Source organism: Oculina patagonica, chromosome 3, assembly GCF_052425735.1.
Source record: "Oculina patagonica isolate OP01 chromosome 3, crgOcupat, whole genome shotgun sequence".
NCBI classification, from domain to species: domain Eukaryota; kingdom Metazoa; phylum Cnidaria; class Anthozoa; order Scleractinia; family Oculinidae; genus Oculina; species Oculina patagonica.
The window spans coordinates 21291615-21317587 of record NC_135760.1 but is presented as its reverse complement, the minus strand read 5'-3'; the positions used below and the strand labels follow the sequence as shown (position 1 = coordinate 21317587).

Here is a 25973-nt window from a genome sequence, read left to right as displayed (position 1 = left end):
ACATGGCGGTCTTTGGTGATGTGTTATGTGGGTTGAATCCATAATTTTACCAAAGAAATCGGTTTTCTTGATGCAGAAGCTCGAAACAATCGTTAATACATTAACCTCTGCAGCGTTTTAGGGAATCGTAGGCGTTCCCGTGGCTTGTTTTGCTCAGGTGAGGTATTTCGATTGCGTAGACAACTTCACCCCAGTTTTAAGTTATATTACGTGTCCTAAAACTTCCTTTCACAAAATAACACCTGCAGATTTTATTGTTCTTTCGAAGGTTTCATTTCAAAGAAGAAGGAACTACTGGAAAGATGGTTGACTGCAAGTGCTGCAAGAATTTATTTGGATTCGCGGCCTCTCGTCCGCCCTGTGTTGTTTTTACTGTCTGTCTAGCGGCTTTCGCAATTGGTTTGTTTTCTCTCGGCTATTTCGTTCAGATGTATGGCTGGTTTAGTACCGACGATGCCCACAATAAGGTTTGTTGCAGTTATATATTTTTGCTCTGTTAATTTCTAGCTTAAAATGTGTAAGCTGCTGGCTATATACACTTTATACACTACCCGGGATACACTACAGCAAATGTACGAAAATAAGCAGAACTTTCACTGGATAGATGGAATTTGTAAGCATCTATCTTGGATGCAAGCTACATGTAATTAAAAGGGATAAATACACCTCTTAATCTTTCCATAGTGCTTTCACATTTCAAATCATTTGATAATTTATATAACCCGGGATATAACGCATCCATAAAAGAAACAATGCTCAAGGGAATTGGTAACATGATCATTAAAGATGGGAAAACATTACAAGAGGTAGACTAATTTTGAATCTAATAACATCAATCAATGAGAAACTTGTTTTGGCTAAAATGTTTGTTTGATTCCTGATTAAAATTAAGGCATTTGGGAGTGTGGGTGGGCTGCAAAATACAAAGCAAACTGCAAACTAAACCACAAGGAAATGTAACAAGAGACCTGAGACGATGATGTGATCCATCACAGTAATGAACTCTTGATAACACGTCAAAACAACACTTTTAATTATCAAAAAAAGAAATTGAAAATGATGTGGAATTTCTGGGACTCTGCATATTTTTGTTGACCAGCCCCACACAGCCTATAGCCTACTACGAGGGGGACATGGGGTTTTTTGGTGTTGCTAATTTTTTATAAAGTGTTGCGGTGAATAAAATCCCGTCTTGCGGTGTTGCGGTGATCTCAAACCCTGCAGTGTTTACGTGATGTTTGTGTTTTTAAACCTGCGGTGTTCGGTGAAACGAAATTGTTGGCGGTGTTACGGTTTCATGTCTGACACTTGCAGAACTAAATTTAGCTCTACTATCTTTGTTAATCTGTCCTTTATAATACTAGCATATATGATATATACCATATGTTTAATCTGTAACAAAATACAGTCAAATATCGCCAAGTTGATCATTAATACGCTTTAGCAGCCAATGGCAAGCCGTTTTCATTCATTAGTAACTTGATTATATTGCGGTGACGGTGTTTCGTGAATTTTCTTGCGGTGATGCGTTGTTTGTGTATTATTTTTGGGTGTTCAGGGTGCTCCCATATCCCCCTCTACTATCAACAGCAAAAGTCTGATTACCCCCACCAAAACCTTCCATTTTATCCTTCATTTTTGAAATTGACAGGGATGTCTATTTTAGAGGAAGCAAAAAATTCTGCTTAGTTGCGAAAACTTTTGCGTGCATCATGCGTGCATCAATCGAGATATAGATGTGTGGTAATACATGGATTTACTTGCTATGTTTTAAGTTAAAATATTGTTGACAGTGTCATAGCTCGTTGTGATTACCGTATATTTTGTTTTGTTGTCATTAGGAATGGCATTCTTTCTTAGACCACTTGGGTTCTTCTGAATTTTGCATCTTTGGAAACCAAAGCTTCTTGGCCAATGACACAAGCACAAACTCAACCAATATAACTGGCCCTACACCTGTTGGGTTTACAACTGTGAATATACCAGTGCTTCATCTCTCTGTGCACCCCTCAGACGATTTTGGTGCAGTGGTTAACAATGTGACTCATGTAACAGCAGAAATGCCAGCAACACAACTTGGTCTAAAAGGTTTGTACTAATTCTTCTTAATCCCACCACACACAAGCCAATTTTTCATAGGCCGTCAAAAACATCTTCACTTATCAGCTAGTGTGCAATGAATTAAGACAAGTCTGTGACAAGATGAGGTCCTCTCTGGCAATATCTGGCAGTGCTAGATCTTAAAATGTCTTGTTGGGTGTTGTCAGGTAGCAGTGGTCAGAGACAATTTGACAGAACTTGGTTGTGTCATATTACCAATAAGAAAGTGTTGTTGCAGTCAGATGAGTAAGCATCACTTTCAACATAAAGGTTGTCGAACAGGAGCATGGGGAACAATCAGCTACAATTTTGGACAAAACTGTTGAAACACTTAGCAAATTTCCACTAATTTAGCTAACAGAGTTCAGTTTTGCAACCCCCTTCCGCTCATTTCAATGTTGTTAATGCTGTAGAGTTTCCAAAACAAAGCCTGTTGAACCGCAAACTTAAAGAAACAACATCGAGTAGGGGGATTAAATAATTTTACCCGCTTGCAGGTCAGGACATTTGTAACCAAAAAGTGTGAAATGTATTTGTTTCAACTAGTTAAAATTGTCCAAGATTATAGTGTGTGGCAAGCTGATAGCCAGACAAATTTTGCCGAAATATTTGACTTCGATAAAAAATCTCCTGTTCTATGATAAAAAATAGTGTAATGTGCAGCGGGCTTTATAAGTGGGATGCTTTAAGTTAAAGGGACACTATCTGCCATTGTATTTTGCATTCTTTTGTGCTGTTAATGTTATCACTCAAATGACAATAAAAAATTAAACATTTAAACATCAAAGAAACTATTTTCAATTCTTAAAAAATGTGACTTGAAATCTGATGACAGTTATCTCACTAAAATCCATATTTATTTTCTGCAATACAGAAAGATGGGCGGTATCATGGTTGTCTATGGGTTTTTAATTCTCCAGGTCACCATAAAATTTTAGTATAAAAGAAAGTCCTGTTAAGGAAGCCACTGATAAGATATAACAATTCCAATACTCCTCTTGGAAGTTTATTTATTCCTGAAGGTAATCAATATACATGTGAAAATGATCAATAATTACATGACTCCTATGTAGTAGTTGATATTGAAATGAGTTTTAGCTAGCTCTTTACAATTAGGAAAGCAAATTAATTTGATTATCATATTAATTACTGCCGTTTCCCTATTTAGGTTTCCAAGAAAACTTTCTTGTCAATATCACATTGTCTTTTCTTCAACCATGGTTCATGGGTAGGTAGCATGATTTTTGCCAAATAGAAACTTGATATACCTTATTACATGAAATTTTCGCGACACGTTAATTTCGCGATTCCAAAAAAATCGCGAAATTAAAGTGACGTGATCAATAAGTGTGGCGAACATAACATGATGCGAAAACTACATGTAAGTGACTCACATTATGTCAACAATCAAGCAACAATAAGTTTAGTACCACTTAAATCAGTCTGAATATGTTGTCGTCCGAATTGACTCAAGAACAATAACTCATGCATGTACAAGCATGACCTACTTGTAGACATCGTAAGAATTGCTCTGTTGTTGCTTTGCCGAGGTTTAGTCCCGCCCTTGCCGGCATTTTTGTTAATTTTGACGTTATTGTTCCTTCGATAAAGTCGTTTTTTTTTTAATTCAAGGGCATGTTAAATTAAATATCGCCAAGGAAATGTAAATTGTGTCTTACTAAAAAACGCGAAAATAAAGTGATTCAAAATGCAAAATTTTCGCACTATCATGAAATTTAAGTGTCGCGAAATATGCGCACCTCAAAATCGAAAATTTCATTTAATAAGGTACCATAAAATTCTGGTTATAAGCCCCCCCCCCCCCTGATTTATTCCCTCTGCTGGATGACAGTACTGAATAGGGCTAAATGTTGCTTTATTATGACTGTATTTCGATCAACACTGCCATGGCTCATTTTAAAACGCTATTTTTCATTCCGCTAATAAGTCCTCCTGGATAGAATCTGCTCTGTTTATAAGCCCACCGAAAACCCATAACAAAGTTGTACATGTATAAGCCCAGGGCTTATAACCTGAATTTTATTGGACCTATTGTATTCCTACCAACTCTTGTACTTTCTTCTGCAAAAAGACTGATTAAGTTTAAAAATAAGTTTACTAGTAAGCAAATATAAGAGAAACAAACTGTTTAGGAGTCATTTTTGTGAGATTTTTGTTACTTCTTGGCAATTCACTTACTCAAATGCCCTTTTCACCAAGTCCGTCAATGAAGTAAACTCAATACTTCTATTTCTATTTTCCAAAAGAAAAGTCCAGTCATGTTAATCATGTTTCTTAATTAATCCACAGATTGTGATAAAACTAAATGCAGGTCAATGTATTTGGAGGCGTGTGGATCAGTTACTGTTCCAACTGATATTGTCCCAGATCATTTGCTGTAAGTACATCACTAATACTGTTCACTGCATCACATCAGTAATGTGATTGCATATCATCAACTTCCAAAAATAGATTAAAATAAAAAAAAATGGAGATAAGCCCCTTACCTCCCAAACACAGAGGCGTGGTGGACTTATGGTTAGCACGCTGGACTCCAGGCCAAGTGGCCCGGGTTCGAGCCCTGGCCACGGCACTGGGTTGTGTTTTTGGGCAAGACACTTTACTCTTACAGTGCTTCTCTCCACCCAGGTGTATAAATAGGTACCGGCAAATTTACTGCTGGGGGGTAACCCTGCGATGGGTTAGCATCCCATCCAGGGGGGAGTAGCAATACTCCTAGTTGCTTAATGCTATGGAAACCGGGATGAGCTCCAACTTGTTGGACCACTTGGCTCAGACAGGCTTTACCTTACCTCACCTCCCAAACACAGGTACAAAAATGTTACTTATGCTTGAATTTGTTTCCGAAATCTTAAGGTGGCTCGTACCAGTTTTCAGGTTTTTGACTGTGCGACGTTTGGAAGAAAATGGCCAAAAAAATAATTAAAGATCGTAACAATTTTTTTGAATAATTAAATTACCCATTGTGTTGTTGATCCAAAATACCAATAATTACGTCATCAGTGGTTACCATGGCAACGATAGACAATGATTTTTTTGGACCCTTTTTCAGCTTCCAGTGCTTATATCTTGAAAACTAACTCGATGACCCCCATTTTTTTTCTCGTGATAACTTTAAGCATATGAAAAAGAAACTGTATAATTATTTTAAAAAAATTCTACGAAGCGGATTTTTTGCAAATGCAAAAAAGAGCAATTTGTATGTATTTAAAAATTCCTTTCGTAGAATTTTTTTAGATTTTTTCTGGCGTTTCCTTTACATAAAAGGAAAATATTAGGGCAATAAAAAATAGGGGTCATCGGGTTAGTTTTCTTGCTAAAGCCTTCGCGAACTCAATAATTGCCACGCGCGTTTCCGCGCACTTTAAAATTTTGATTTTAAAAGTTTGGTATTTACTCATGAGCACTCAGTTCTGACTACCGCTGATCTTTGCGGGCACATACGCGCGCAACACGCGTGGACTTCCCCTCGCTTTGTCTGCGAAACTTTTTGGCTCAGGATTTCATGGGATTTAGCCAGTTTCAGTTATCGCCAGTTGTGCCTCTTAGGTCTTACTGTTTAGTATTTCTTTGTCTGAATAATCATGTGTTTGAAAGCGAACTCAAATAAGCTGAAATGAAAAAGGTGGAATTGAGTCACGATCTCCGACAAGATCAATCGTAGCACATGCGAATTTGCTTTTGTAACTCGAGCAGCGAGATCCGAAAACATTTTGACTGTCGAACATTAAGTTGACTTAAAATGTTCTTGTTGAAAAAACTTCAGTTGAACGCGGAATTTCTTTCTTAAAATGAAGAAAAGCAACCTCGCACTCGGCCGCCATGTTTGTTTTCCTTTTCAAATCTCACGCGTGACTTGTGGGCATGAAGCGTGACGCGCGTGCTAGTCACCAGACTTCCCACGCAAGAAAAACCGGTACAAGCCACCTTAAATCAATCATGGTCTGTCATTCTCTAGGTCCAGAAGCACTTGCAACATTTCAGCTGCTAACAACATTGTACAAATGGCCAGCATTAAGAAACATGCAAGAACAGTAGAGCAAGAAAGTAAACTGTGTTCCACTGGAATAAAGGCTGAGACAAGTGTGCCTGTGAAAAACCAACACACTACAACTGCAACAATGACCATGGTATGTAAGCAATAGTAAAATTATGATTATTTGTACACTCATACTCAGGGTAGGTTAAAACAACTTGTGAATTATGGCAATTTTAAAGTAAACCATACCTGATTAAAGCTGTTTTTTTAGGCCAAAAAGAGCAACAGATTTTATTAAAATGACTTGTAGTCCAAGATTTAAGATACTTTAAAAAACCAGGGTTTTCATTAAGAATTGTAATAGCAGGAGAATAGTGCACAGTAACCGGACAATGATTTTTTAAGGTTCCGCATCTTAATAAAAAAGTAGGTAGAGGCCTTTGAAATTCAGTCGGAGAATTCTACGTAGTAGAAGGAGAATTCTCCGGTCTCCGATGCCTAATGAACACCCTGAAAAATTCATTAATAATTCATAAAGAAAATACAAAAGAAATTAATGTTTAATCAGTGTCTTTATATCTGATAAAGTCACGGCTAAACTTTACGTCCAATTTTCTAGGCCAAAATAACCCCAAATCTAAATATTAGTGTAAGAATGAGTTTATGGGCAATTCCATGTCATGGACGTTACAATTCAGACTAATTTTTAAAACTTTAAACTTGCATTGTCTAAGGATGAAAACAAGTTTTAAAACTTTTCATTGATGTACAAGTCTGTGCACCTTAGTGTGTTATTTCTTTTTTCCAGTTGACTTATTTGTGCCAGAGAAATATTGAGACAAACGACTCTCATGGACGTTACATAAAAATCAACCACGTAATTTAGTGCATTAGCATTACTTTAAAATTTCTGTGAACTTTCAAGCATTTTCAAAATATCTTCTCCATGTCAATGTAGTTTAGTGATTGTGTTAACTGAAAATTTTGTTTTCCCCTCCATTATCTTTCAAATTTTTTCTTGGAGACTAAAAATGTAACGTCATGGACGTTACAAAAATCGTCATGGACGTTACACTATGTGAATTCTTCTTCAAGTTTACCAAATAAATTAACTTTTTTCAATTGTTGAGCTCTATCATTTGTAGTAAAACAATATTTCTTGGCAGTTGGAAATGAAATTATCTTGCTAGTTAATGTAAAACCCGTGGAATGCCCATTTAAATTTTTGAGGACATTTCACGGTCATTACATGACATATTAACCTGCATTTTCTGCAAATCTCTTTCCACAAGCTTGCTGTTTATCAACCCAAACCTGTCTTTTGGAAAAAACTGCCCACTGCTATACCGCCTAACTATTTTTTACCTTTTCCAAAGACTTTGATAAAAGTTTTGCCATTTCTTCACCATTTTTGCAAAAAGTGTAACATCCATGATATGGCGTCCATGACCAACTTTAACTGCACTTAGTTAAAAAATGTAACAGTTTACCAGAGCTTTGTTATCATCAAAATGTTCATTTTTGATAAGTAACAAAGCAGCAGAAATTTTTTAAGAATCCTTCAAATAATAACTTAAGGAGAGAAAAAAAATGCACAAAATTTCATGGACGTTACGTAACGTCCATGACAGAACTTCACATCGCTGTTGCTATTTTTTAAAAATATTTTGGATGAAGTCTTTATCAGTTATTTGTCAACACAAATGAGGGAATATTCCTAAAATAATTGTTTGAATTCATAAGCATTTTGAAAGTATGATTTTTGTAAGTTAAAAATGTGCATCACAGACATTGTAAATTATTAAGAAGGTAAACCCGTACTTTGGGGACCCCCCTAAAAACACTGTTGTCACCGACAAAGTAAAAGTTGTTTTTTTGTATACTACAACATGTCTACAATGCAGCACAGGTAATTATTCCATCTGAAATATCTTTTGAAAAATCTTGATTTTTACACCTCTCATGTGGAATTGCCCTTATCTACATCAGAAGATTTTTAGCCGTTCAATAAATTCGCAGTTCGTGTTTTATCAAGTCTAAAACACTCGGCTGCGCCTTGTGTTTTAAACTTGATAAAACACTGCTGCTCATTCATTAAACATTACTTACTTTTAGTAGTGCTGGAACAGCTTTACATTGTTAAGATTAATAAACAAAATGAATGTTCAGAAATTTACTTATGATGATGGGAATAATGGGAACAAGTGCTGCACTTAAAGATGCATGGTTTGCCATTGTACTTTAATTAGTTAATCCTATTAACTAATTGACCTAAAACTGGTTGATGCTAAACTTAACTTTTATTTGCCACAACTTAGTGTAATTAGCACCTTCATCTAACAAATTATTTTCTTACTGTTAGTACCGTAAGTTAAAAAAAATGTAGTTTTAGAAGGTTATAGAATTTATGTTGTGACATGTCGGATTATTTAGGACAAAAATAGTTGTTCAGTCCCACTTTGTAAGGCAGGACCAAATAACCTGTCAGATTTTTTTCTTTCAGGTCGATGCTTCAGCTGTTAACTTAAGGCTTCAGTACTCTAGTTACTTCCTGTTTGTGATGGTCATCACCTGTGTGCTTTATGGAATGATCAAAGGAAGACCAGCTAAACAGAGCTTTAACAAAAAGGTATTTGCCGCAGTTTAGTGTACGGACAAATTACCGTATTTATTCGGCGCTTATTAAATTTTTGGTCCTTGGGAGTGGGCGCTTATTCGAGGCGGGCGCTAATTCGAGGCTGGGCGCTAATTAAATTTTCATGATTTTCAGCAAATATTAAGTTTATTGTTGTAGCAAAACAATGAATAATAATGGGTAATAATAAAAGGGGAAGACGTACCAAAGCAAAATTTTAACTGTTCATTGAAAGATTCTGTAAAATACTAAGAAAACTCGATCATGGGGGAAGTCTTCTTAGTAGTACATAGTCAATTTCAATAATCAATACTCCTCTTATGGTTTTCATTTTTTTTGTGTGTGTGGGCGCTTATTCGAGGCTGGGCGCTTATTAACTTTTCCTACCTTCAGGGTGGGCGCTTATTCGAGGTGGGCGCTAATTCGAGGTTGGGTGCTTAATCGAATAAATACAGTATAATAACTACAGGTCTGTTCACTATTGTCTTGAGAATTAATTGGCTCAGCTTGTGTAGATCATAATAATCAAGTAGCCTTCTGCTAAAGGTATGGCTGAGAGCATTTAAAAACTGGCCATGGGTCAAATGGTGTAGAAGTTGCCCAAAATTGTATTATATTTATAGTTAGAGACAAAGAGTGTCATACAAGAATTGTATTATGTCAGGCTGTTGATCAACACATTATTTGCTTGGTCAGTGTGTCTTTATCTGATTTTTTCTCTTTCTTTCTTTGTTTGTGTGAATTTGTTCCTCTTGCCGACCTGTAATTTCTTTTCATTTAATGCTAATGTCAACTGGCTGCCTGGCTCCACTAGCCCCTATGGTTATTCCAGGCAGCCAGTAGTCTTACTTTATTTAAATTTTACTTTTTGTATAAATAATTATTTTTGAAATGGCAAGAGTGCATTTAAGGTTGTTGTTGTCAGTTTGTTAGTTAATTATTCAGTTGGTCCGTTGGTTGGTCTATTGGTCCATTAGTCAGTCACTCAGTCAGTCAGTCTGTCAGTCAGTCCGTCAGTGAGTCAGTCAGTCAGTGTTGAGAAGTGAACTTATGTTCATAAATTATAGGTAGTTCATAAGTTATAGATTAAGTGCATACATTGTGTACACTGTACAATGTATACACTATAGACTCAAAAGCCTACTTATGTTAATATTTTTTTGTTTTGTTTTTTATTGTTACAGACAAACCTTCCTCTGTGATGTAAAAGATGAAGAGATGATACGATATGAGATCTATCAAATCATCACATTCGTCTTCATGCATGTTCATGGTGACACAGATACATACTAGTTATAACTTATAGACTATAGATGTCTACAATTCCACACCTGTAAATAGCTTTGCACTATTTTATTATGGTCATGGGGAATGCTTATTATAATATAGAATTCATGTTGTAAAATAAAATTTAAGCAAGTTGAAAGTAAGACATCTTTACTTTTTGTATTGGCACAAAAAAAATGCCAAGTCTCAAAGCATTTTTTGCCTGTTAGGAAAGTGAAAGTTAAATAAGCCTGGCAAGAAAAGACATAAGTCTTGTCACTCGCTTTTCCCCACTTTGTGGTTTGTATTTGATTGAGAATTAAAAATGCGGAAACCGCTAGAACCAGGGAATCATGACGCCTAATTTTGCTGTAATTATTCTATTAGGTCAAGTTTAAACAAGGCACTATTCTTGCTCTTATTGCCATGTCAAATGCAATTAATTAAATCTTTGTATCAACATGATGCTAGTAATGGTTGTACAGTACTTGTTATGCAAGTGTGGTTTGATGCTACTTGTAATGCTGAACTTGCTAACATTCAAGGCCGAAGTAGGAATAGTTGTATTGTCGGGGTTTTTAAATATCTGAATATGGCTTTAGTGTGCTGGATTAAAAAAATATGATTTTTGACTCAACTGCATGTGAGGTTGATCTTAAGCTGGTGCTTTAAGATCTTTTAAATCAGCGTCTACCCTGATTTATACCATGCCATAGAAAATACAGCCATTTTTAGTGAGCGTATTTTCTATGGCATGGTATAAAATAGTTACACAACACTTTCTTGTGGTATACTATGGAATATCCCACTTGTCACTTGTATTTTCTTCGTATACACACTCGCCTAAAGGCTCGCGTGTAAACCGAGAAAATACAAGTGACTCGTGGGATATTCCATAGTATACCACTCGAAAGCGTTGCATAACTAGTATTTATACTACTTATTAACCGAGAGTGAGGTCATTACAGGGGAATCTCAGACCGAGGCCTTGATGTATTGACCGAGCGATAGCGAGGTCAATACATCAAGGCCGAGGTCTGAGATTCCCCTGTAATGACCGAACGGACGAGGTTAATAAGTTATTTATTATATGGCCTTTTAGCGCTATTCTAAACTGAAATATCTAAAAAACACCGAGGTGAAACTCGCTCTCGCTCTCTGAGGCTCTCTTCGTCGCTCATACTAAAGAAGTATCGGTACGCTAATATTTTTCTTTCAGTTGTCGAAAAGATAGTTACATTTTGTCGGTATTCATTGTCGTTCTCGCAATTGCGAGAGCCGAGAAAATTTTTCATAATGTCCGGTCATTACAAGAAAATAATGCCCGCTCAGCAGCCAATCAGAGCGCGCATACTATTGTAGCCATATAATAAATACATTTATTACATTGTGCTTGATTACGACCATAGTAATTGTAACAGTTGCTTTTGTTTTGTATATTACGTATTTAATATCATTGCGACGGTAAATTAATAAAAGAGTGGGAAGAAGTTACGAAAATAAAGTTAAACAAGAAATTCCTTGAAGTATTCGTTAATGATTAGACCAAACGAACAGACACTATCTAGAGATATTTTATACATATCAGTAAATTATAGTCTGGTATCTACAGTCCCTTTGTATTTATAAAAAAGAAAGTAAAAAAAAAAAAACAATAAGCAAGTTATGAAACTTTATTAAAAAGTGGGGAGGGACACGCCCTAAAAGTTTGGTTTGATAACTGGTAATAAAGCGTGTATTGTTGATCATAGAACACTAATCCAGGATTAAAAGTTAACTGAGGTTTAATTTCTCTTATAAAAAGAGTTTTTGTTTGCTGATATGTTGTGGAGTTTGAGATATATTTCCATGCGGCGCGGAAACACGGAATGTTTCTACGAGAAGCAGAAGCAAATCGTAGACATTCTTATTCTTAGGCCATTTTAACTTAAATAAAAATAAAAAACACACTGCGGTGACAAACATGACAAAACAACGCATGTCGGAAAAACTTTGATTTAAGAACTTAACGTTTCGTATGTTACAACATACATCTTCAGATTAAAACGTGAAATAAAGACTGGTACCTAATCTTAAAATAATGACAATGTTGTTAATTAACAACAAACAGACTTAAAAATCTGCAGAAGAAAAAACAAATATGGCTAGTAGAGAAAAAGTTTCTCACTGCCAACGTTTTCATTTAAAGCCGTTTTTAAATCACGAATCAACAATGTCTCCTTTATTTTACAATGAATATCTGATCGTTCTGTTGCTAGAATGTCAATGTGATCCCATTTGATGTTGTGACCCGTTGATGTGATGTGATCTGCAATGGCTGATGCGTGACAGTTCTTTGATAGTGCTTTAAAATGTTCAGTTTTCCTTTCGTGTAATCGACGCTTTGTTTTTTTATATACTACTTATTAACCTCGTCCGTTCGGTCATTACAGGGGAATCTCGGACCTCGGCCTTGATGTATTGACCGAGCGATAGTGAGGTCAATACATCAAGGCCGAGGTCTGAGATTCCCCTGTAATGACCGAACGGACGAGGTTAATAAGTTATTTATTATATGGCCTTTTAGCACTATTCTAAACTGAAATATCTAAAAAACACCGAGGTGAAACTCGCTCTCGCTCTCTGTGGCTCTCTTCGTCGCTCATACTTTTAAAAGAAGTATCGGTATGCTAATATTTTTCTTTCAGTTGTTGAAAAGATTTTGTCGGTATTTATTGTCGTTCTCGCAATTGCGCTAGTAGCTTTTACTCACAACTCAAAAAAACATGTAAAAACCGCCGAGCCGAGAAAATTTTTCATAATGCCCGGTCATTACAAGAAAATGATGCCCGCTCAGCAGCCAATCAGAGCGCGCGTACTATTGTAGCCATATAATAAATTGGAAAAACAGTCTGTTTGTTGTTAATTAACAACATTGTCATTATTTTTGGATTAGGTACCAGTCTTTATTTCACGTTTTTAACGGTCACTTCTGAAGATGTATGTTGTAACATACGAAACGTTAAGTTCTTAAATCAAAGTTTTTTCCGACATGCGTTGTCTTGTCATGTTTGTCATCGCAGTGTGTTTTTTATTTTTAATGAAGCAGAAGCAAATTTTGCTTCTTGGAGAGGAAAATTGACTCTGGAAACATGCTTCCAGTATGGAAAAACTGGGAAACATGCGCGCGTTAGGAATGTTTCTGGAATTATGTTTCTTCTTTTTCTTTTGACGTGCCATGTTTATTAAGCGCATATCGATACGGACCCACCGTCTATTTAGCTTTGCCTCCTTATTTGACCGCGCTTTCCATGTGATCAGTCAATGAGGGGCCTGATGGGGCAAAATGGGTACTGGGATTTGCCTATTTTTTTCACTTGAAAAAGTGCCGCGGACACTTGGACAAGAAAACACAGAAAATAAGCTGGGAAATGAGATTTGCGCAGCCTTTAGGAAGGGGAAATGGAATCCCCATCCCCCCCTAAGGACCCTTATCCGTGGTTCTGCGGTCCTTTCTTTTTAGTGACGTTGGAATTACATAAAGACGCCCCGACTAGACATTTGAAATATAATTTCATCAAAGCAGCCATTCTATTTCGATGCACAGGCCCCAAATGTGAAAATAACAATTTTTTCAGGAGGTATGGACATTTCCTTCTTCAAAAAATATAAGGGTTTTGCATAGGCCTAGAATGGGTGGTCCTTCTTCCGACATTACAATTATCGACAATGGGAGGGAGTGAACTTGGTAAACAGATGTGGATTCTGTGCTCCGGCTTACTGGACTAAAAGACGATCCATAACTGAAGTAAATGCCACACTATGACCTTCATATTTTGGTCAGTTTTGATTTTTAACTCGTGCCATACTCGAGCAATAAACGAGTTAAATGGAAACATGTACTTGTTCAGTGCTACTTTTGTTAAAATGCGTCTTATGCAACCGGTGAACAAGTTCAAAATTCAGGTCCCAATGACATATTTTACACCTGTAAATTTAGTTAGAATCGGGCAGGCAAAGAGCCACTCTGTGGATATACTGCCTGATGTGCCATTATTATTATTATTATTATTATTATTATTATTATTATTATTATTATTATTATTATTATTATTATTATTATTATTATTATCCATACAATAACATGGGTTTTGAAACGATCAGGAAGCCGGGGTTAATTAGTAATCTTTTCTGTTTCTATTTGTTGTTGTAGCGATGAACAACAATCCAAAGTGGCTGTTACATGCGGGTGAACAGACCTTGATATTTATCACCACATTGTATTGTGGAAGTAGGGGAAAAAGGATTAAACGGCACAATGGCATAAGATCATTGACAATGCTGGACAACGGACTCTGTTGGAGGGAGACATTGGGGAAGGGGGAAGGGGAGGGGGCTGAAAGGTATTTTCAGAATAAAGTTGTAGATTTATCGTATCGGGATGAAATTTGCGTGGTTTGTTGTTGTGGTGTAAAAGAAACTTTTCACGGGAGCCCGGAGCGAAAGGAGTTTTCTTCGAGATGTGAGCGCCGCGTAAATCATCAGCACGTATTTTTTTCCTTTTATTAAACTCGATATCTGAAGAAAGAAGCGGCATTCCGCTCCGGACTCCCGTAGGTTTTTTCTTTTTCTATAGGGAAATAGACTCCTGAATTTCTTTTTGACTTGCTTATAATAGCGAAGCCATAAAACAAAAAATCTTTTTCTGAGACCGCAATTCAAATAGGATTTGTCACGTGAGGTGTGAAAATTGTCACCTCGGACCTGAAGTGTTTTTACGTCAGCCAGTTTTCTTGATTTGGAGAAATTTCCAACCAAAATGGACCTGTTAAACTCCAGTCTATCACCTTAACACACACAAAAAAATTCGGCAAATATTGCAAAATTTCCGAAAATATCACAATTTCATAGTAAGCTTCCATAGAGGCGGATTCGTTGACCCGAGGACAAGAACGAGTGGCGGGACCGTGGAAGTAATGAGACGACTTTTAACTGGTTGCTTAAAACAGTAAGATTTTAACAAATGTTACTGTTTTAAAAAATTTTTGACAAAATATGGGCTGTTTCATCTTGCTTCCGAAACGACCAGAAAATGCTAAAAATGGTCGGGTAAAAGGGAAGCATAGATTTTTTCACCGACTGTCGTCGAGCAAAACGCTAAGAAAACGCATCCTGTAGGTTTGGAGAATACCGCAAATTACCGCAATTAAAGATTAAAATTACCGAAATACAGCATAAAAATTTGCCAATATCGCAAACCTCAATGTCCTCCTGTAGCATGACGGAAATTGTTACTTCAAAATTGGATTCAATGGAAAGGAATGCTAATCATTCGCAGGTTATGAGAAAATATAGGCAAATGAGTCTATCAAGTCAGTTTGTTAAAATACCACTTGTATTTCCCGAAAGAACTTTGAAAAAAACTTAATTACAGATGCAGTTCTACTTGATAATATGGTGCTAACATTTCAAAAAAGCCGTAAAATCAGCTTAGAAAATCCTTTAGAGTTTTAGAGTGCGTAGATTTGGTATGTCTACATTGAGTACACTGATATGGCTGTACACGAAGTTGTTTAGTTAATTCCAAAATTATTGAATGCCATTTCATTCAATACAACGAGATTACTTTTCACCTTTAAAATCTGTGGTGCTTACACAGAGCACGGAAGACGCAAAAAACCTTGTCCCATTGTATATACTAATCTGGCTTTTGACCTGTGTGGGTGCGGAGGTGCATAGCCAGATGACTACAGGAGTTGAACGCCTTGTTAAATTGCGTACACTAATATGGCTTTTTGCCTGTGTGAGTACGGAGATGTGTGGTCAGATGACTAAGCTGGGCAAACGCCTTGTTACATTGAGTACACTGATATGACTTTTCACCTGCGTGAGTATGGAGGTGTGTGGTCAGAACATCAAGCCGGTTAAACGCCTTGTTACATTGAGTACACTGATATGGCTTTTCACCTGTGTGAGTACGGAGGTGCGTGGTCAGGTTACAAAGCTTGCTAAACGCCTTGTTACATTGAGTACACTGATATGGCTTTTCACCTGTGTGAGTACGGAGGTGCGTGGTCAGATGATGAGGCATGTTAAACGCCTTGTTACATTGAGTACACTGATATGGCTTTTCACCTGTGTGAGTACGGAGGTGCGTAGTCAGATGAGGAAGCTGGTTAAACGCCTTGTTACATTGAGTACACTGATATGGCTTTTCACCTGTGTGAGTACAGAGGTGCGTGGTCAGATGATGAGGCATGTTAAACGCCTTGTTACATTGAGTACACTGATATGGCTTTTCACCTGTGTGAGTACGGAGGTGCTTGGTCAGACTACCAAGCTCGCTAAACGCCTTGTTACATTGAGTACACTGATATGGCTTTTCACCTGTGTGAGTACGGAGGTGCGTAGTCAGATGAGGAAGCTGGTTAAACGCCTTGTTACATTGAGTACACTGATATGGCTTTTCACCTGTGTGAGTACGGAGGTGCGTGGTCAGATGATGAGGCATGTTAAACGCCTTGTTACATTGAGTACACTGATATGGCTTTTCACCTGTGTGAGTACGGAGGTGCGTAGTCAGATGAGGAAGCTGGTTAAACGCCTTGTTACATTGAGCACACTGATATGGCTTTTCACCTGTGTGAGTACGGAGGTGCTTGGTCAGACTACCAAGCTCGCTAAACGCCTTGTTACATTGAGTACACTGATATGGCTTTTCACCTGTGTGAGTACGGAGGTGCGTAGTCAGATGAGGAAGCTGGTTAAACGCCTTGTTACATTGAGTACACTAATATGGCTTTTCACCTGTGTGAGTACGGAGGTGCGTGGTCAGATTACCAAGCGTGCTAAACGCCTTGTTACATTGAGTACACTGATATGGCTTTTCACCTGTGTGAGTACGGAGGTGCGTGGTCAGATTACCAAGCGTGCTAAACGTCTTGTTACATTGAGTACACTGATATGGCTTTTCACCTGTGTGAGTACGGAGGTGCGTGGTCAGATTACCAAGCTCGCTAAACGCCTTGTTACATTGAGTACACTGATATGGCTTTTCACCTGTGTGAGTACGGAGGTGCTTGGTCAGTTGACTTCCCTGGTTAAATGCCTTGTCGCACCGTGTATTCTTGTAGTTCTTTTTACAACTGTGACTACGAAGGTGTGTGACCAGTGACCTAGAGTCACTAAACGCTTGATTACATTGCATGCACTTGTATTGCTTTTCATCTGCATGAACCTGGTGGATGTGCATGTTAAGATGATTAACTGACATGAATTTTTTCTGGCATTTTCCACATTCCCAGTTTAAAGTCCTGGATGAACAGTAGTACTTCTTGTGTCTTTGAAGAAAGTTTATGGAAGTGTATATTCTTTTACAGCCCTCACATGTGTATGCATTACCTGAAACGAAAAGTAGCAAACTTCTTAAACGAAATAAACTTTGAAAATCTTGAAGCAAAATTTGCATTTAAATTTTTTGCAAATGGTTGACATTAAATTATGTTTGATAGCTTAAGTTAAATATTCCCCGGAAATTCTTCTTAGCTCAAGAAATTTAAGTATCAACTTCAAATCACTAAGTACATATTTTTGCTACTCAAGTCGTTTATTTTTGTTACCGTCAAAGAACGCCTGATCGCAGGTTAGTGTGGCTTCAGCAGTTTGCTCCGACGATGGCCGTGGGCTAACGCTCCTAACGTCAGCTTTTCAAAATTCTCCACCAGGGTGGTTTTTTTACCATTATCAACTGCAGCCAGTCAATAATCAACTAAATGTTTTCCTTCCTTGCCCATTGACGCAGCACCAAAGTTTATTTAACTATGTCTAGCGAAACAAATTCTACTTATAACGGGCCAATGACTAGTTGCGTCTGCGAGACAAGCCTGCGGGTAATAATGGTAGTTGTTATTAGCACAATAGATCTATTACTTAGCAAAGTCGAACAGCTACCAAGATTCACCTGCATTCGGCTGTCTGTGAATCTAAAGTTAAAATTTTAAGGGAGAAAAGGCTTTTGATATTGTCGATTTACCTTTTCTTTCGTTTGCTTGGTCATCAGAGATAGAGATCCCCAAATCTTTAGCGTAACTCTCTCCATACCATACTAGCAGTTCTTTTCCTGGGTTTACAGGCTTGTAAGTTCTGTAGTAGATCTCGCCTCTAAACTGATAGGCTACCAAGTTCTGTTCGTCCTCGCAACGAGAGCAATTTACAAAGCGCATCCAGTTACTCTCATTTTCATCTCGACCATCCAAGAAATGACTGAACTTGCCATCTTTTACAATCTATAAATTAAGTAAAAGTTTAACTGTTTCGATAAACCTTGTTAACAGGTATTTTCATAAGGCTTGCCGGTGTATTCTAAGTCCTTATTCTTCTCGACTGTTGACATAAAGCAAAATAACATTAAATCTAAAAATATTATGAGATGCATTATGTTCTTCATTATGATATTAACAGACCAGTGCATGCAACTGGCACAAGATGTTGCTAGCTGAAGGACTGCAATGGCAATGGACTAGCTTCCCATCCAGGAGTGGGAACTGCAATACTCGTTGTCACTTCTGTGCTACGGAAACCACTTCACGCTACTGGAAGGTCCATGAGGCGCCGGGCCTATGGCTACCTTGGCTTGAATTGCGACTTACTCTTTATCTTATGTTACTCTTCATCTTACCAACTTGCAGCCCTTTTGATAAATTCATACGCTCGTGCGTTTCTTATTGTTTATTACAGTTCATTGGCAATTAATAAACAATCATGACAAATAGTAAAATAGTTATAACTGAATAAAGTCGAAAGCCAAAACGACGATGTCGGATCAGTGTGAAAGAGTCAAAGACCCCATATAAATTTTTGCAGTAAGGATACCGTATATAATCACAAGACTGACAAAAAGAGTGTTATTTGAAAAATAGACATTCTCTGCTGGACTAGGAATGCCTCCAACGCTAATATACACGTAACTATCATCTGGCTCGTCATTTTTTTAATACACTACCTCCCACATGTAACTTGTATTTGTTTCATCTGTTATGTGCTGCCATCCTATCTTTTTTCCTTTATATGGACCAAATCGTACTCCTTTTGGAATTTCGGCTTTACTGAAAACGCCTAAACCTGCTCCAGGAATTGACGATTTGCTTATTTCAAGGGCTGCGGGTAGTGAAGCCATTGCAGATGACAAGTTAGAATTACCATCCTGAGTTCTGTCTTCTATGATTTGCAATGGCCCATGAACTGGACAATCACCATAGTGGAGGTCTTGACACTCTTCACAGACTAAAAGGCACAATTATAAGAAAGGAATCTTAAACAAATTATAAATCCAAAACAAAACTAAACGTATTTTCAAGAAAAGAAACTCAAGATATTCTTAGCCTTTGCCGAATCTTCGCTATAGCCGGGTTTTTGAACAAAAACGCCTATAAACTTACAGATGTAGTGGTCATCATCGGGAACTTCAGCCTCGCAGTAGGAATGCTTTTTTCCTCGAGTAGCGTACCGATTACGTTGCTCCGTTGACTTTTTCTTTCCACTCTTTCCCCCTTGCTTTCCAGAGATCGAATCTTTTTCTACTAAATTGAAGTCCAGTTCTTCTCCCAATCTACCAAGCTCATCAAATGCGCTAGAGTCATTCTCTTCGTTCTCCACCTGTATCGTAAACCACAGGAAAACGACCAGAAAATTAAAGAACTACAGCTGAACCTCCACTAACGAATACCTCCCTTAAGGTGGCTCGTAATGGTTTATATATTCCCATCTTTGGCATTCTATTACAGCTACACTAATAAACTAGAGGTTAAACTTTTAGTACAACTTTGTAAAGGTTTTACCAATGAATACATTTTAAATCACCGTGATGTCAAAAATCGTTGCCATAGCAACGTCCAAAGTGGTCAAAGATACCTTATATTTGACTCTTGGAGGCTGTCACAATGACCTCAATTTGTTCATTTGTAAAACTTGCACAAGTTTGTACAGAAATATTTTCCTAAACATCATTAGTATAGCTGTGATAGAACACCAAAGACGGGCATACCAATTTCTGACTAAACTATTAAGAGCCACCTTAAACGAACACAAACTGTGGACCTGGCGATTTCTTCTCTTAACCTGGTCTTAAATACTATATTTTTGTCCTCCAGTAAACGGGCATCCCCAGTAAGCAGACATGGACACCTTTTCGTGGTCCGAATGGGGCAATGTAGCCTCTCGGAAGCGGAAAGTTAAGGAGACCAAGACAAAAGTACTTTAAAATAAGCTTCACTGAACTGTTCACGACCTTAACAAAACGTTAAGTGCGACTGCTCTCAAATGCAAAGTAAGTTACGTAGCCCTTTCGACTCCAGTTTACCGTCACCTCATTTAGACACGAAAGAACATCAATTTTTCACTTTACCCCCTGTATCGCTCCGCCCCTTTCTTTTTCTCCCAACCTCCCTAAGCTGACACTTACGCTTGTTCTTATAACATAATAACGGTGTCTACCTACAGAAGGTTCGACCCCTTTCTAGCCCGAGAAAAACACATAATTAAAAAAATTATCATTATCTCGTGCGTAACTATGCACTGACAAAAAAACTAGATAAATCCGTATTTATACGGCGGATAATTAGAAATTTTAGTCTGAAGAACGCAGTCAAAATGAACTGAAAAACGTCCATTAAGGCCGGAAAAAGTAGTCAAGAAAAATGAACGGGCAGCTGCTTAGTTCGTTCTTTTGCTCTCAGCTAAAATCAATATTGCAGATAGGGGACACACGTTGAACGCAATGTTGCAGTCAGAAAGTGCCTCGCGCTAGTGTAAATTAGATCCTGACATTGCACACAATACGAATACAAACGTTTTATAGCAATACAAATATAAACGTCAGTTATAGCTACTTGTAACAGGCAATTTATTATTACCAATTTACTTGGTTCCTTTCTTCCTTTTAGGACAGGGACGGTCTGAGGTTTTGGTCTAAATTCTGCAAAGGATAGTAACAGTCACCTTTTAACTTCTGAACAAACCATTTCTTGTTTTTATGTGCATTTTCACAAGTATAAAACTAGCTTAGCTACCTGGAAGAAAGCGTTTTATCATTTTCTTTCGTCTTCTAACTTCTTCTGATCCTGGAACCCAATCTTCATCACTGTCATCACTACTTTCACTTGAACTTTCGCCCTCACGGTCAACGGATAAGGTCTTACGCTTTTTAGCAGGTGTTTTTCGAGGACGACTTGGGAGTCCAGCTGGAATTGCAGGGACAGGAAGTCCTGCAGAATGAGAACAAGAACACAAGTATTTTGTCTTTGCAGATAGGTTAGTCAGTTTATACGTATTAAAGTTGATGATATTGAAAATTTGAATCAGTTGCCTTGCCGCCATGCAGAAAGCTTTTTCCGTACAAATCAGTGAACTCAAAATTCTCAACCTTTTTTCTATCCCCGCATGGCACTTTATTTTGCATAGTACTTCAACAAATTCCATAATAGACGATTGATAATACTCACCCAGGCTTTTCATGAATTCATGGTTTCTTTTAATATTTCTTAGTCGCAAAAGCTCGTATTCAGACAAAGTTCCACTCATCTCAGCTTTTTGTTTCTTCTACTACTCTGAACTAAAAACAAAATATAATTCGGTTTTACCAAGGATTGGATGACCTATTCTTGGTCTACATAATTGTAAAAATGCTCTGATGTAAAACTCACCCGATGGACAGCAAACTCTGCCGTCACAAAGCTTGTCAGAATATTTTCTTTAAAGAATTCCATAAAATTGTGAATTTCAAGAATGGAAACGTTCTTGAAGGTGCCCGTGCCGACAGCAAACAAACTGTTACATCAGTCCTTCAACTTAAATTTGATCAAACAGAACATTTTATTTTAGAAACAACTTTTTGGCCAAGTAAAAGAAAAAAACAAAGTTTTTCGTCCGGATTTCTATAAAAAAGAGAGCGGGCAGGCGCTTTTTTTGCTGTTTGTTTATATTTCCTCCATCGTCAAATTCTCCAGAACCGAACTTGCAAAATAAATCCAGACCTCTCTAGTACGGACATTGCGTGCCGGTCGAGGATTTAACTTTTGGCCTGATTTCGTATTACAGGGTGTCAAGTGACAAACGGCACTTAGAAAATAGGAAAATAGGAATGACAATGTCCAAAAAATAGGAAATAAATAGGAATTCTCACCCCAAAATAGGAAAAAATAGGAGGATTTCTTTGAGTTCTATCCTCTTAACACTCCCAACAGCAACTTTGTTTCACAACCCAACGCTTTAATATTTAACAGGCACAATGGCATACATCCACAATGTATTGCCGTATAAACAAATGTTACCAAGCACAACTCGTCCTACAACAATTACCAGATTCCAAATTTCATTAGATACTTCACAAGATGCCTTTACTTTAAGTCATTAGACCTTTAAAACTGCATGAGAATGAAAAGCTAATTTTTTTACAAACCGAAACAATATAATGTTCACTTTCACCAAATGTATGTCTTTCTTACAATAAAGCCAACCACGACTTTGAAAAATCAACAATCAAAAAGTCCAACACTATACTGTTTTGCTCTCGTTTTTGGCAGCATTTGCTGTTGAGGACATGGCCTTTTCTTTGAGAGTGTCAAAGAAGTTTTCTCTTTTGTCTTATTTTCTCCAAGCTTTGCATTGCTTGGTCTCGCTTGGTCTTAGCATGTGTCAAGCATCATTGTGGCTACATTAACAGTTTGTTTGTTGACAGCTGTGCTGAAAGGGCATCATTAGTTCATCAGCCGCTTTCAAGTCTGCTTTTACTACTTCTTTCTCTCGCATCAGAGTATCCTCACTATCTTGCATGCTATCAAAAGCACTGAGAAAGTCTGGGCACGAGTTTCAGAAGAAAATCACTCATAAAGGCTTCAAAGCGGTCTTTTTTGACATGAAGTTTCAGTTTTTTGTAGAATTTATCAATTTTATTGACAATTTCATTTCAATTATTTCACAATGTTTCTGTGTACCTGAGAAAACCCTAAAAAATAGGAAAAAATAGGAATTTCATGAAAAAATAGGAGAAAATAGGAGGCAGGCCAAAAAATAGGAAAAAATAGGAAAAAATAGGAACTTGACACCCTGGTATTATTAAAAACGCAGACAAAAGCCATGTCTTACAAAATTTTCTTTGTACTTAATTGAGGAGTATAAACGCCTGTTGGTTTTTGTTTGTTCCAACTTTCCCACTAACAAATATTAAAAAAAAAAGAGAAGCGGCCCCCAATAAATGAAGCTAATTTACACAGTGACTCATACGGTTCGAGCGAAGGCTGTCGTTTACCGCCAGTTGTGTTTAAAGTAGTACGGAAACAACAGGCGAAAAACACGGCTGTTCAGGCATCTTCACAAATGTTTGCACGGCGGTTGTTTTTATTTTGCTAACAGTATAAAAGCCCTTTTCATTTGTATAAATGCGCACTATTTTACTCTGTTTGGCGCAGTGAAGTCAGAAGATTCCAGCCGAATAAATTTTCCCCCTTCAGCTTATTTTTAACAAGCTTACCTTTTTTCCAGTAGTGACAAACTTTCAGTGGCTAAAGCCCAGTGATATTCCAAGTTTCTCCTAAACGAACCAGCGTTACGGTTAAGGGTTTTGAACAAGAACAACCTCACTTTTAAGGAGTTTTCGAGAGAGAAAATTTGCAAAACCGCAAAGAGAAAAAATTCTTCGAACTCAACCCGAAGAAAAATTTTCCCTCAAACAACGTCATCAGCTACAAAGCATCTGATTGGTCCGCTACTATCAAGAAGAAGAAAGGGCGGGAAAATGAACCCGTGGCCGCGGGAGACATTGACAGCATTTTTGCCTTTCCTGGGGTGGAGTGGGGAGATGATACAGAACCTATTATCAGGCCAGTTATCTCCCACAATACTTAAATGGAACAGGGTGAGAGATCGAAAAAAGGATAGAGTAAACTTTTTTAGAATAGTTGGGGCAAAGACGGGTCCGAAGGCCAGGGACTTCTGCTCCTTGGGGGGGGGGGGGGGGGGGGAGTACTCCGGCTTGTTAATGACGGGGATGATCGATGGTTTTTTGGGGGTTTGAAATTTTCGATCCGGGATTTTTTTGGGTTGGAAAATTTGGCAAGTATTTTTTTGGGTGACTTGATTTAGATAGGGGATTTTTGGGTATTAAAAACGAACTAAAGTGCCTTGCCGCGGCCTTTACTTATTTATGGTATGATAAATAAACAAAACGAGCGTTCTTTGTGTTATGTTATTGCCCCTAGGCCTCCTGGCAATTTAGGGGTATTTGACAAGGGATTTTTTTGAGGGTTATTTTTGGTGTAGGGATTTTTTTTGGGTAATGTCGGAAGACTTAGGGAGTTTGCAAAGTGACACTTGTTGGGGACGCTTTATATCAATGCTGCATGCGCAAGTCAATTATTTAAGCGTATAATAAATAGAGTAGTACAGTTTTTTATTCTCTCCAGTGCAAGGGTGACTTTGAAAAACTGGCAAAATGTATTTTGGATGTCTATTACTATTAATGACATATGTCCACTAGATCTCATACACGATAGGGCCAATATTTTATCCAAGTTGGTGTGATGTCTTACGACTTTACCGACTAAATAAAATTTTTTAAAAAATGTAGATGTAATTCCTATTCCTGCACTTAATCTCTAATCAGCTCACCCTTCCCTAAGTAGAAGGCTCGCATAGAATTCAGAAAGACTGTGAGCCTCATCTTTGAAAAAAATGAATAATTAGATCCAAGGCTTACTTAATCTACTGTACTTTATTCAAAGACAATATAATTTAATAATGCGGTGGAGGAATATTAATGCATTGGCCACACCCTTTTTTTTAGGGCATCTGAGAATTGGACTGGATGTAAGGAACAAAAAAACACAAACAGTGAAAATTGTGTATGTTTATTATATATTTGAATTTTATTACAATTTTTATTCATATTTCACATTTAAAATTCTACATTAAACCCATGCTACAAAACACCTTGTGCAGATAATATTTATTTAGATTTGTACTGGTTATCAGTGTAATAAAACACTGCTTGAAGGTGAGTCCAATTTATATAGACTTACATGTATGTGCATAATTTATGAAACTTTCTCAACAGTAAATGACCCAGAGGCCCAGCACAGGGCAAGATAAAGCAAATCATCAAAATATACTCTTTATATGTACTTATTTTGCCCAGTTAACTTTGTGCCAGGGATTCCGATAATGATTCAGTGTTAATACCCTACAGCAATAAGTGAACATGTGATTGTTCCTCTGTGTGATTATTGCTAATAGGATATTCTTTGCATATAGCAAATTAAAAGTACTTAGGGGGCACCCATATGAAAATGTCTGGGGTGACCAATAATAATTAATCGATAATCCCAGGCTACTAAGGTTTTTAATCTACATAATTACCACCACGAAAGTCATCTTAGCCTGCATAGCAGGCGCCGTAGTTTCGAGCACGCATATGAGAAACACAAAAGGCGTGAGGGGGTCACGCGAGGAAAAAATCGAGGATTTTCCTCGCACGGCCTTCTCGCAATTGCACACTCTTTAAACGTGCTAAAAAACAGACACGTGCTACGCAGGCTAAAGTTATCTGGAGTATGTCTCCTTTTTATGGTATTAATTATAAGCCAAAAACAAACAAAAAAAATAAAAAATTAGGAACTACTTTTTGGAATTAGTACCTCCAATGGCTGAAAGTAAATTTAAGACAAGAGTTCCTTTCAAAATTTCCAAAAAATCACACTATCAATTTCATGTGGAATTCCCCCCCCCCTCCTACATGTATGTTAGGGGAAATAACCAATAACAAAAAAATCAGTGTCCTGACATCAAGTCGCTTTGTGTGGCAATGAATTGTTCCAGGGGCAGATCTAGGAATTTTCGATTAGAGGGGTCCAAACTTTGATTCAGGAAACACTGTTGAAACGTTTTTTTGCAGCAAATTACTTCTCCTCACACCTCCCTCCCCCACCAGTCGCGACTGTACAT

The 25973-nt window shown here is 37.5% G+C and overlaps 1 protein-coding gene and 1 pseudogene across 3 annotated transcripts; one reads left to right on the top strand and one right to left on the bottom strand.

Moving 5' to 3' along the window:
* LOC144645414 (transmembrane protein 248-like) lies at window positions 1-10706 on the top strand. Of its 2 annotated transcripts, none has more exons than XM_078504991.1 (8): window positions 1-157; window positions 269-467; window positions 1842-2088; window positions 3269-3328; window positions 4411-4498; window positions 6080-6251; window positions 8604-8729; window positions 9920-10706. In XM_078504991.1, exons 2-8 carry the CDS (start codon window positions 303-305, stop codon window positions 9935-9937), a joined length of 876 nt encoding a protein of 291 aa, XP_078361117.1. In that variant the 5' UTR covers window positions 1-157; window positions 269-302; the 3' UTR covers window positions 9938-10706. The 2 variants fall into 2 exon arrangements, with proteins under 2 accessions (XP_078361117.1, XP_078361116.1); XM_078504990.1 differs by having other exon boundaries at window positions 1-162.
* A 4322-nt stretch (window positions 10707-15028) lies between these two features.
* LOC144645284 (uncharacterized) lies at window positions 15029-23661 on the bottom strand (annotated as a pseudogene). Its single transcript, XR_013569257.1, has 8 exons — window positions 23506-23661; window positions 21479-21588; window positions 21047-21241; window positions 20891-20952; window positions 19418-19634; window positions 18982-19262; window positions 18013-18265; window positions 15029-17381 (listed from the first exon to the last, which is right to left on the bottom strand). The product of XR_013569257.1 is annotated as an uncharacterized LOC144645284 (transcript).
* Between the last annotated feature and the right edge of the window lie 2312 nt (window positions 23662-25973).

What these genes read in the sequence shown, in the direction of transcription:
- LOC144645414 (XM_078504991.1), top strand. Translation starts at nt 303, where the DNA reads ATGGTTGACTGCAAGTGCTGCAAGAATTTATTTGGATTCGCGGCCTCT. An exon ending in CCGACGATGCCCACAATAAG is followed by an intron (nt 468 to 1,841) that starts GTTTGTTGCAGT and finishes TGTTGTCATTAG; the next exon opens with GAATGGCATTCTTTCTTAGA. An exon ending in TCTTCAACCATGGTTCATGG is followed by an intron (nt 3,329 to 4,410) that starts GTAGGTAGCATG and finishes ATTAATCCACAG; the next exon opens with ATTGTGATAAAACTAAATGC.